At 41.8% G+C, this 13,505-nt stretch overlaps 1 protein-coding gene across 1 annotated transcript; it reads left to right on the forward strand.

Annotated features, from left to right (window-relative positions):
- Window positions 1–3,018: 3,018 nt before the first annotated feature.
- On the forward strand, window positions 3,019–3,184 carry LOC103695246 (60S ribosomal protein L39-like). The gene is given in 2 exon segments (XM_087551787.1): window positions 3,019–3,108; window positions 3,110–3,184. Coding segments are annotated over 2 exon segments (165 nt in total).
- The last annotated feature ends 10,321 nt before the right edge of the window (window positions 3,185–13,505 follow it).

The raw sequence follows: 13,505 nt of genomic DNA on the forward strand, positions 1-13,505 counted from the left end.
TCAGTACATCAAGGATTACTTTTCGCACTTCATGATCAAGGCAAAAATCTTTGTAATAAATTTAATTTGTCATAGACTCATGTTTGCCAACTGAGATTTCTTGGCGTCTTTTCAAAGTTGTTTCCTGACACTTTTTTTCTTACTGATGCTTTTATGAGGTGTCTAACTCATCAGATTACTGTTTCATTAATCTCATAAAGTAAAGGGAAAGAAAGCATCCAAGTTTGGAATCTGTTACTTTTTAATGACTAGCTGTGAGTTGCTGGATATTTTGAGAATGGGAAGGTTTGGTTTGGTTTGGTTTCTGTTTCTAAAATATAACGTTTATATTTTTTTGCAGTTTGAAAGTATTTGACAAATTAATTTTTTTTTTGTCTGTCAGCATAGTACATCTGCCTTAGCTAAGAGAAGAACAGTGGCAGAGGCCAGCTACTCAAGGTACCTTGGTGACAACAATGCTCAGCTTTCCATCATGATCATGACCACAAGAAGTTGTGGGCATGGAAGGCATGAAGCAGAGAATGTTTGTTTCTCTAAACTATACTAACCTTAGAAACAGAGGAAACTGAATGCTCCCTTTGAGACGGCCCTGAATGTGTTTTAAACACTAACGGAGCTAGCTGCTGGTTTAGACTGACTGTGAAGTAACTATCGGATAACTGGTGGTGTGGGACTTAAATCGATGTCAGGAAGGTTGGTAAGGTTGAGACCTAGAGACTTGGTGGGCACACACCTGAGACTTAGTGACTCCCAGCTCCCTGCCAGACTCCTGACACTGTGGAACACACACTTGCCATGCTTCTCGCATAAAAGAGCGGTGACCACAGTTCATGTAGGCTCAAGACAGAGGTCTGCATGCTAATGAGGTGCCTAGAGGCCTAGAGGGCATAGCCAATAAGCTTCCCTTCCCAGATATTCCTACCTGCAAAAGGTATTTAATTTCAGGCCACCCTGAGAAATTGGGTATGGTTTTACACATCCACTTTCCACCATGGCAATAAATGGATTCAGAACCATGGACTGCCTCTTTTCATCAGGATCCACATAGGGAGGCACCGAGAAAGCCTTTGCCTACAGAGCCACTGTTTAATCTCCTCTAGAAGGCCTCTCTGCATTTGCAGTGGCAACCACCACCAACCTAGCCATCAAGCCAAGTGGGACAGTTGGAGCTCCTCTTCCCCCCCCTGGCCCCGGCCTAGGCTCAGTCTCCCGGCCCCCACTCCATTCTCAGTTCTTCTAGAACTCCTAGTGTGCCTGGATGTCCAAGAGCCTGAGAACTCCACGGCCCAGCCTCATCGAAGGCCCAGAGATTCTCAAACTAGCTCTGGCTTTTCCACACCTCAGAGAGTCTGGGTTACATCATTCAGGTTGATTTTTTTTTTTTTCCGGAGCTGGGGACCGAACCCAGGGCCTTGTGCTTGCTAGGCAAGCGCTCTACCGCTGAGCTAAATCCCCAACCCCTCGGGTTACATCATTCAGGATGAAATTTTCTAGTTCTATCCGTTTGCCTTCGAAATTCATGATGTCCTTGTTTTTAATAGTGGAATAGTATTATACTTATATATTCATTTTCTGTATCCATTCTTCAATTGAAGGATATCTGGATTGTTTCCAGCTTCTGGCTGTTATCAATAAGGCTACTATGAACATAGTGGAGCATGAGTCCTTGTAGTATGGTAGAGCATGTTTTGGCTATATGTTCAGGTGGTAGAACTATTTCCAATGTTCTGAGAAAACACCAGATTAATTCCCAGAGTGGTTGTACATGTTTGCAATCCCACCAGCAATGGAGGAGTGTTTCTCTTTCTCAATATCCACAGCAACATGTGCTGTTGCTTGAGTTTTTGATCTTAGACATTCAGATTGGTGTCAGGTGGAATCTCAGGGTAATTTTGATTTGCATGTCCCTGATGACGTTGAACATTTCTTTAAGGGTTTCTTGGCCATTCTAGAGACTTCTGTTGAGAATTTTCTGTTTTGCTCTGTACCCCATTTTTAATTGGGTTATTTGGACTGTTGGCGTCTGACTTCTTGAGTTCCAAGTTATAATTGGCTAAAAGTTAGCAAACTGTCCCTTTTTGTAATCTTTCATAGGCACAAAGGCATCACTTAGATGCTGTCCTTCGGTGGAAACATGACATCTAACTTCAGCCCTTTCAGGCTGTACTCAGGATCAGATCGTGCATCCTGTCTTAGATCTCGGCACACTCTAGCTCAGCCTCCATTCTCTCTGCGTGTCTTCTTTGATCAACACGGATTGTCTTACCTTGCATTTTCCTCACAATAATGATGGTGAGAGAATGTACAACTTCATCTTCCTGCTGCACCAACACCTTTGCTTTAGCAGGCTAATGAGAGTTCAGTCCAAAGAGAGCTTGTTAGGACATTTGGAGGTAAACTTAAATTCCAGACCTGTGAGTAGATTTCAGATTCTGTGGTGATTGTGTAAAGAAACAAGGAAAAGTCTGTGAGCAAAGTAGTTGAATATGAGAAGAAAAATATAACTTCCTTAAGATTCTGCCAAGTGCTGTCTCCAGCTCTGAGCATCTCTTTCCTCTTTCTTTGATAGCATCTGGGAGGAAGGAGTCTTGCTCCTTGAGGGAGAAGGGGTCTCCTTCTGATTCCGCACGTGGATTCCATGAAGTTGTTGGAGGCTCCCATTAAAGCTACACTCCTAGCCAGTGAGGATCACTTCACTTCTTTATGTTCTTTACATCAGTAAAATGAATGGTGATCTCTAACCCAGTCTGGAATCTGACCAGAGCAATCCTGTATTGTTTGTTTTGAATTCCACACAGGTAACAGAATGAATCCGGACCTCTCTCACTGCTACTGCATCAGGGACTTCCTTGTTTTCTTTGTTCAGTGCTTACAAAATGTATTTGCAAAAATTTAAACAAATTATTTGAAATTCTAAGTTTAGGTTCATCTTTGTTTAATAACACAGACATTTCTTAATAAAGTGGGGTTTATGCTAGCCACTTCGCCCTTCTCCTTTCTTCTGCCATCGTGCACACTATGCCTGATTCAGCATCTCACAAGACTTTCAGAATCAAGCAATTCCTGGCCAAGAAACAAAAGCAAAATCATCCTGTTCCTCAGTGGATTTGGATTAAAAACTGGTAATAAAATCAGGTATAATTCTAAGAGAAGACACTGGAGGAGAACAAAGCTGGGTCTATAACAATTCACACAATGGGAAGACTGAGAGTTTATACTGAATTGTGGTCATCGATCAGTTCTACCAGATGGAGTTCAACATTTTTAACCTGGTGACTTGCTCATGTCTACATTATGGTGTTCGTCCAGCAATAAAATTTAGATAAAAAAAAAACAGCCAATACCTGTTAGTTAAAACAACAGCTCAGACAGTTCTCTCCTACGAAAGCTCTTCTATGAATGGAAGAGTGAAACGCCCCAGTGTCGAGAGGCAAGAAGCAGACAGACTAAGGAGGGAGAGAATTCTCAGCATTTGCCACTTCCTGGATTCTGTTCTGCCCTTGAGCCATGTTTTTATTTCTTGCTGCTAAAATGGTCTTAACTAGTATTATAAATAAGATAAAAAAGCCACAAAGCCTTAAGCATGAAATTTGTGCCATGTCCCCTTGGCTGACAGGAGTCTATTGGAAGCTGACAAATGTGGAGATTAGTTTGTGTTTCAGGGCTGAGTCTAGAGTGCCCTTAAGGGATAGTGCAGCTGAGACTGAGCTGTAGAATTTCTCAGTTGTGCTTCATGCTCTAATGGGAAGGGAGTGCTCAGAGCATCTACGGGAAGACATTCAGAGTAGAGTACCTCCGTGCCCACTCTTACCCTCGGTGCCGAGATTTGAGCCCATGAGTATCAAAGATTTCTAAATCTTCATAAGGGGATATTGTGTCTACTGCATCTCTTATTCCTAATTCTATACGATGAACCAGAAACAAAACATATAGGAAAACATTCCTTGATGCACCAAAAGCATATCCAGTGCTTGTTATATAAAAATCCATCAATCAATAAAGAAAAAAGAGGGGCTAGGGCATGGCTCCATTGATGAAGTGCATGTCATACAAGAATGAAGACTCAAGGTTCTGATACCTCATACCCACATAAAAATCCAAGCTGAGACACATATCTGTAATCACAATGATAGGGAAATAGAAAGAGGTAGGTCCCCAGGGCTTGTTGGCCAGTCAGTCTAGCTGAATCTGGCTCAGTGAAAGGCTCTCAAAAATTAGGGAGTGATTGAGGTGGACACCTGACACAGACCTCTGGGTTCATGCCTGTACACACACACACACACACACACACACACACACACACACACACACACACACACAAACACACACACATATACATATGCATAGGTCATAGACACAAATCAAAAAAGGAAAGGAAAAGTAAAATGGAAGAAGAGGAGAGTTCAGATTTGGGGATAAATTATAGGAAATATTGAGGAAATATTTGGGAAGAGGACTCAGTGCTTCTGGGCACTTGCCAAGTAAGTATGAGAACCAGAATTTGAATACTCAGAACTCATGTAAAGCCTGGGCACAGTAGCTTGTGTCTGCTATCCCAGCATTCCTGTGAGGAAATGGGTGGTGGAGATGAATGAATTCCTGGGGTCTTGTTGGCTAGCTAGCTTGCGTTTGTAATTGGGAACAACCACAGGGTGTATGGCCTCTGACCTCCACCAGGCACTCGATGTACTTATGCACCTTCATGTGCATACAAGAGCATATACATTCCCGTAGCATACACACAAGATAAAAATTAAAGAGAAAAGAGGGTATGGTGGATTTTCATGGGTAAAATACAAAATCTCCTTTCAAAGTTTATCAACTGTTAGTGAATAGGCATGAGAGAACAGGAATACTACACATACATGGAGGACTTGAGGGAGAGAAACGACTGAGATGAAGGCTATGTGGAACTAACATGCTTGTGTAGGGTGTATAAACATGAGACTTTAACTGATAAGGAAGATTATAAACATTTAGACTTGTTCAACCAGACACTTCAAGCTCTTTGCTACACTAAAAATAAAACTGGACAAAATCCATATAGGATTTTTTAAAAAAAGATTTATTTGTTTGTTTTATGTAAGTACACTGTCACTGTCTTCAGACACACCAGAAGAGGGCATCGGATTCCATTACAGACAGTTGTGAGCCACCATGTAGCTGCTGGGAATAGAACTTGGTACCTCTGGAAGAACCGTCAGTGCTCTTAACAGCTGAGCCATCTCTCCAGCCCCACAATGTGCTTTCCCTTAAACACCTGTTTGCTTTAAGACTTATTTATTGTATATGAGTGCTGTAACTGTGTGTACACCTGCATGACAGAAGACAGCATCAGATCACATTATAGATGGTTATGAGCCACCATGTGATTGCTGGGACTTGAACTCAGTAACTCTGGAAAAGTGCTCTTAATGGCTGAGCCATCTCTCCAGCCCCCCTATAGGAATTTGTGTTTGAAAAATCAACCTCCTGACTGAAGGGGAAGGAAGCCGACTTGTAAGGTTTTGTCTCAGTACAGTGGGCCTCACTGGCTACTGGAAACAATGAGATGCAGTCTAGAGTTTGTGCAGAGAAGCTTCCTGGTGTGGAAACTTCAGCAGACTGAGATCTTTGAGGAGGAAAGAGAAGAAGCCCTAAGCACACAACTCTGATTCTGGGAAAGACTTTTAAGATTATCAGGAAATCGAAGTAATCTTCTGGAAGGTTGCCATGTCCCACAAGAAGAGTCTGACAAATACAGAGGCAGATGCAACGCAACCAACCATCGGACTGAGCACGGGGTCCGGAATGGAGGAGTCCGAAGTGGAGGAGTTAGAGAAAGGACTGAAAGAGCTGAAGGGGTTTGCAACCCCATAGGAAGAACAACAATATCAATTAACCGACACCCCAGAGGTCCCAGGGACTTAACCACCAACCAAAGAGTAAACATGGAGGGACCCATGGCTCCAGCCACATAGGTAGCAGAGGATGGATATGTAGTAGGAGCACCTTCCGAGAAGCAGCAGAAGGAAGGATGGGATACGGGTTTCCAGAGGGGAAACAAGATAAGGGGATGACATTGAAATGTAAATGAATAAGATATCCAATTGAAAAAAGAAAAAGAAGAGAATTTGTAAGGTCAAGGGTTTGAAAAGTTAAGAGTTGTCACATGCATGCCAAGAGCAAAACTGGGGCTACTTCTATATCCACACACCAGTGCAGGTCTTTTTTTTTTTAAATGAATAAAATATAATAATATTTTTTCCATCTTTATTAAATTGGGTATTTCTTATATACATTTCAAATGTTATTCCCTTTCCCGGTTTCCAGGCCAACATCCCCATAACCCCTTCCCCTCCCCTTCTATGTGGGTATTCTCCTCCCCATCCTCCCCCCATAGCAGCCCTCCCCGCAACAATCACATTCACTGGAGGTTCAGTCTTAGCAGGACCAAGGGCTTCCCCTTCCACTGGTGCTCTTACTAGGCTATTCATTGCCACATATGAATTTGGAGCCCAGGGTCAGTCCATGTATAGTCTTTGGGTAGTGGCTTAGTCTCTGGAAGCTCTGGTTGCTTGGCATTGTTTTTCATATGGGGTCTCGAGCCCCTTCAAGCTCTTTCAGTCCTTTCTCTGATTCCTTCAACGGGGGTCCCGTTCTCAGTTAAGTGGTTTGCTGCTGGCATTCGCCTCTGTATTTGCTGTATTCTGGCTGTGCCTCTCAGGAGAGATCTACATCCGGCTCCTGTCAGCCTGCACTTCTTTGCTTCATCCATGTAATCTAGTTTGGTGGCTGTATAAGTATGGGCCACATGTGGGGCAGGCTCTAAATGGGCGTTCCTTCAGCCTCTGTTCTAAACTTTGCCTCCCTATTCCCCCCTAAGGGTATTCCTATTCCCCTATTAAAGAAGGAGTGAAGCATTCGCATTTCGTCATCCTTCTTGAGTTTCATGTGTTCTGTGCATCTACCATAATTCGAGCATTTGAGCTAATATCCACTTATCAATGAGTGCATACCATGTGTGTTTTTCTGTGATTGGGTTACCTCACACAGGACGACATTTTTCAGTTCCATTCATTTGCCTATGAATATCATAAAATAATTGTTTTTGATAGCTGAGTAATATTCCATTGTCTAGATGTACCACATTTTCTGTATCCATTCCTCTGTTGAAGGGCATCTGGGTTCTTTCCAGCTTCTGGGTATTATAAATAAGGCTGCGATGAACATAGTGGAGCACGTGTCTTTTTTATATGTTGGGGCATCTTTTGGGTATATGCCCAAGAGAAGTATAGCTGGATCCTCAGGTAGTTCAATGTCCAATTTTCTGAGGAACCTCCAGACTGATTTCCAGAATGGTTTTACCAGTCTGCAATCCCACCAACAATGGAGGAGTGTTCCTCTTTCTCCACATCCTCTCCAGCATCTGCTGTTGCCGGAGTTTTTGATCTTAGCCATTCTGACTGGTGTGAGGTAGAATCTCAGGGTTGTTTTGATTTGCATTTCCCTTATGACTAAAAACGTTGAATATTTCTTTAGGTGTTTCTCAGCCATTTGGCACTCCTCAGCTGTGTTTTCTTTGTTCAGTTCTGAACCCCATTTTTAATAGGGTTATTTGTCTCCCTGTGGTCTAAATTCTTGAGTTCTTTGTATATTTTGGATATAAGCCCTCTATCAGTTGTAGGATTGGTAAAGATCTTTTCCCAATGTGTTGGTTGTCGCTTTGTCCTAACAACAGCGTCCTTTGCCTTGCAGAAGCTTTGCAGTTTTATGAGATCCCACTTTGTCGATTCTTGATCTTAGAGCATAAGCCATTGGTGTTTTGTTCAGGAAATTTTTCCAGTGCCCATGTGTTCGAGATGCTTCCCCATTTTTTCTTCTATTAGTTTGAGTGTATCTGGTTTGATGTGGAGGTCCTTGATCCACTTGGACTTAAGCTTTGTACAGGGTGATAAGCATGGATCGATCTGCATTCTTCTACATGCTGACCTCCAGTTGAACCAGCACCATTTGTTGAAAATGCCAGCTTTTTTCCATTGGATGGTTTTGGCTCCTTTGTCAAAAATCAAGTGCCCATAGGTGTGTGGGTTCATTTCTGGGTCTTCAATTCTATTCCATTGGTCTATCTGTCTGTCTCTGTACCAATACCATGCAGTTTTTATCACTATTGCTCTGTAATACTGCTTGAGTTCAGGGATAGTGATTACCCCAGAAGTCCTTTTATTGTTGAGGATAGTTTTAGCTATCCTGGGTTTTTTGTTATTCCAGATGAATTTGCAAATTGTTCTGTCTAACTCTCCAAAGAATTGGATTGGATTGGTGTTTTGAGGGAGATTGCATTGAATCTACAGATCGCTTTTGGTAAAATGGCCATTTTTAGTATATTAATCCTGCCAATCCATGAGCATGGGAGATCTTTCCATCTTCTGAGGTCTTCTTCAATTTCTTTCTTCAGAGGCTTGAAGTTCTTATCATACAGATCTTTCACTTCCTTGGTTAAAGTCACACCGAGGTATTTTATATTATTTGGGACTATTATGAAGGGTGTTGTTTCCCTAATTTCTTTCTTGGCTTGTTTCTCTTTTGTATAGAGGAATGTTACTGATTTATTTGAGTTAATTTTATACCCAGCCACTTTGCTGAATGTGTTTATCAGTCTTAGTTGTTCTCTGGTGGAGAACATAAATATACAATCAAATATACAATCATATCATCTGCGAATAGTGATATTTTGACTTCTTCCTTTCCAATCTGTATCATCTTTGATCTCCTTTCGCTGTCTGATTGCTCTGGCTAGGACTTGAGAACTATATTGAATAAGTAGGGAGAGAGTGGGCAGCCTTGTCTAGTCCCTGATTTTAGTGGGATTGCTTCAAGTTTCTCTCCATTTAGTTTAATATTAGCTACTGGTTTGGTGTATATGGCTTTTGCTATGTTTAGGTATGGGCCTTGAATTCCTGTTCTTTCCAAGACTTTTATCATGGAGAGGTGTTGAATTTTGTCAAATACTTTCTCAGCATCTAATGAAATGATCATGCGTTTTTTATCTTTCAGTTTGTTTATATAGTGGATTATTTTAATGGTTTTCTGTATATGAAACCATCATATACGTATATCTGGTTCCCTGTGGGTGGGAACCAGAAGGGCCTGCCCCTACTCCTAGGTCCCTGTACACAGGTGTCCCAGAGGGTGCTAGGTGTTTTCCTCTAGTGTCAGAAATGTGGGCAGAGAGTAGTCTCCTCTGGTTTCCCAGGCATGTCTGCCCCTCTGAAGGTCTAGTTCTCCCTCCCACAGGATTTGGGTGCAGGGAGATGTTTGACTGGGTCCTTTCAGATCTGGTCATAGTCTGGACCACAGGGCTCCTGCAGCTTGACCGCTGTAATCTTCCTGTGCCCAGAGGCACTATACAGTTTTCTCTTGGGCCAAGGATGTGGGCAAAGGTGGACAGAAGTGATGGTCTCTCCTGCCCTGCAGTCTCAGGATTGCCCACACTTCTGGGCGATCCGCTCTCTTTCCCAAGTTGTTTGGGAGCAGGGAGCTGTGTGCCGGGATCAGGGAGGTCTGGGCATCAGCTAGAAACCAGAAGTGTCCGGTCCCAGAGGAACTGTGCCATTGTGTGTCCTGAGTCCACCAGGCAGGTCATTTGGAGCAGAAAAGTTGGTATTACCTCTGGTCTCATGCCTGAAGTCGCTCCTCGGGGCTAGCTTTCAGCTGTTCCTCCAATGCAGGTCTTGAATGGAAAAAAAAGAGGCCTATTCATGACCAAAAACAAATTTCCTACTGAGGGCACAAAGCTTAAGAAAGAACCTGGCTGAGTTATTAAAGTGAAGTGAATGACTTTGGCTAAGCATCTTCACCATCACCACCACCACCACCGTCGTCACCACCACCACCACCACCACCACCACCATGAACAGTAATAAAACTCAGATGCATTCTTTTAAAAAGGAAGCCTCTACTTGCTTTCTTCTGGGTAACAACTCAGCCTGAGATCTTCCTTTTCCTGGTGGAACCTAGCAATAACAGCAAGATTGACAGAGATCACCCAAGCCATCATGCTTGTTGAAATGTATGAGAAGGCTTCCAACTTGTCAGTTTTTTTTATATGATTTGTTTTATTTTTTTTCAAGTGGAAATCATAGATTTATTTTGTTATAGATTTTAATCTATTTTTTATAAGTGATCAAATTCTTTTTTATCTTTATTAACTTGAGTATTTCTTATTTACATTTTTTTATTTTATTTTATTTTTTTTTATTAACTTGAGTATTTCTTATTTACATTTCGAATGTTATTCCCTTTCCCGGTTTCCGGGCAAACATCCCCCTAATCCCTCCCCCTCCCCTTCTTTATGGCTGTTCCCCTCCCCACCCTCCCCCCATTGCTACCTATGAGGTCAGAGTCCAGGGTCAGTCCATGTATAGTCTTTAGGTAGTGGCTTAGACCCTGGAAGCTCTGGTTGGTTAGCATTGTTGTTCATATGGGGTCTCAAGCCGCTTCAAGCTCTTCCAGTCCTTTCTCTGATTCCTTCAACGGGGGTCCTATTCTCAGTTCAGTGGTTTGCTGCTGGCATTCACCTCTGTGTTTGCTGTATTCTGGCTGTGTCTCTCAGGAGAGATCTACATCCGGCTCTTGTCGGCCTGCACTTCTTTGCTTCATCCGTCTTGTCTAATTGGGTGGCTGTATATGCATGGGCCACATGTGGGGCAGGCTCTGAATGGGTGTTCCTTCTGTGTCTGTTTTAATCTTTGCCTTTCTATTCCCTGCCAAGGGTATTCTTGTTCCCCCTTTTAAAGAAGGAGTGAAGCATTCACATTTTGATCATCCGTCTTGAGTTTCATGTGTTCTATGCATCTACGGTAATTCAAGCATTTGGGCTAATAGCCACTTATCAATGAGTGCATACCATGTGTGTTTTTCTGTGATTGGGTTACCTCACTCAGGATGATATTTTCCAATTCCAACCATTTGTCTATGAATTTCATAAAGGCAAACTAATAGAAGAAAAACTAGGGCAGCATCTCGAACACATGGGCACTGGAAAAAATTTCCTGAACAAAGCACCAATGGCTTACACTCTAAGATCAAGAAAGGACAAATGGGATCTCATAAAACTGCAAAGCTTCTGTGAGGCAAAGGACGCTGTTGTTAGGACAAAATGGCAACCAACAGATTGGGAAAAGATCTTTACCAATCCTACAACAGATAGAGGCCTTATATCCAAAATATACAAAGAACTCAAGAAGTTAGACCGCAGGGAGACAAATAACCCTATTAAAAAATGGGGTTCAGAACTAAACAAAGAATTCACAGCTGAGGAATGCCGAATGGCTGAGAAACACCTAAAGAAATGTTCAACATCTTTAGTCATAAGGGAGATGCAAATCAAAACAACCCTGAGATTCTACCTCACACCAGTCAGAATGGCTAAGATCAAAAACTCAGGTGACAGCAGATGCTGGAGAGGATGTGGAGAAAGAGGAACACTCCTCCATTGTTGGTGGGATTGCAGACTGGTACAACCATTCTGGAAATCAGTCTGGAGGTTCCTCAGAAAATTGGACATTGAACTACCTGAGGATCCAGCTATACTTCTCTTGGGCATATACCCAAAAGATGCCCCAACATATAAAAAAGACATGTGCTCCACTATGTTCATAGCAGCCTTATTTATAATAGCCAGAAGCTGGAAAGAACCCAGATGCCCTTCAACAGAGGAATGGATACAGAAAATGTGGTACATCTACACAATGGAATATTACTTAGCTATCAAAAACAACTTGTCACTTTTTAAATTCTGTTTGGAGGAGGTTAGATGCTAGTGCATATGGTAAGGATTTATCTGATAAAGTTGAATGCAAGCATGTTCACACATTTTAGATATCTTTATTTATTGCTGGAATAAAGAAAACTCAGATTCATATAAATAACTGACTCATTGTTTATAGCCAGAGGTCTGAAATTCTTAGAGAAATGCCTTTAGATGAAGATCTTTTAAAGATACTTATTTCTGTTTTAAGTGTATGAGTGTTTTGCCTATATGTTATCTGTGTATCCTGTATTTACATGTGAACTACATGTAAGTATACAGTACACACAGAAGCTGGAAGGGTCCCATAGAACTGGAGTTATAGATGTTTGTGTGCTAGCATGCATGTGCAGGGAACCAAACCCAGGCTCTCCACAAGAGAAGTGTTATAGCTGAGCCATCTCTCCAACCCTTAAATGAGGTTTTAATGTAAAGTTATGTGATAGTCACAGCACTTAAACTTTAGATGTATGGTGGTTGCTTTCCCCTAACAGATCCCTAGATATGAATTTTTTTCTGGGCTATTTCTCAGATAAGTTTCCTAACTTATAATGGGTAAAGCCTTAAGTCTGTGCTGATATTCCAGGGGTATTGACTTGAGAAAGAAATTTTTGTGCAAAAGTAGAAGCAGGAAAGTGCAGATCTGAATTTCATTTGGGCGGGTGATATAGCATGCTAAATGCTTTGCTAAGAAAGAGCAAATCCCTTTGGCATACAAACACTGCTTTAAATACATGGTTCTGTTCTTTTAATTTATTGGATAAGACATAGAAAGAGAAAAGACCAAGAGTTACCAAGCTGATTTAAAAGAAACTAAGTGGAAACTAGCAAAAAATATTTGTACATGTAAGAGTTGTACATGTTCAACTGATTTAAACAAACACATCAATGCGTGTGTGTGTGTGTGTGTGTGTGTGTGTGTGTGTGTGTGTGTGTGTGTGCATGTGTCCAAATATCTGGACACTAGAGCTAGACACTAGACACTGGATACTAGAGAGTGCTGCTCAGACTTCTCTTATTTTGACTCATGCTAGGATCATTTGGAAAAAAGGACATTCAATTGAGGAAATGCCTCCTTAAGGTTAGCCTGTAGACAAGTCTGTAGGGCCTTTTTTCTTTTCTTTTCTCTTCCTTTTTTTTTTAAGTTTTTTTTATTGGATATTTTCTTTATTTACATTTCAAATGTTATTCCTTTTCCTGTTTTCCCCTCTGGAAATCCCCTATTCCATCCCCCTCCCCTGCTTCTATGAGGTTGTTTCCTCACTCACTCAGTCACTCACTGCTGCCTCCCCACCCTAGCATTCCCCTACCCTGGGGCATGAGCTTTCACTGGACCAAAGGCCTCTCTTTCCTTTGATGTGTAGGGCCTTTTCTTGATTCCATTGGTATGATAGGGTCAAGCTCACAATGGATGGCACCATCCTTGGGCAAGAAAGAGGTCCAGAGTCTGATAAGTAGGCTGAGTAAACCATGGGGAGCAATTCAGTTAGGAGCACTCTTCCATGGTCTCTGCTTTGGTTCCTGCATCCAAGTTCTTCTTGTGCTACATGAGTTTCTACTTTCCCTTCCTTCAGTGAGAAACCATGGTCAGAACATATGAACCAAATAAACTCACTCCTACCCTAGTTGTTTTTGGTAAACTTTTTATCACAGCAACAGAAATCAATCTTGAAAGCTGAAGTATATTGTACACACGGTTTCTTAACCTATTCAC

Source organism: Rattus norvegicus, chromosome 5 (assembly GCF_021556685.1).
Source record: "Rattus norvegicus strain SHRSP/BbbUtx chromosome 5, alternate assembly SHRSP_T2T, whole genome shotgun sequence".
NCBI lineage: Eukaryota > Metazoa > Chordata > Mammalia > Rodentia > Muridae > Rattus > Rattus norvegicus.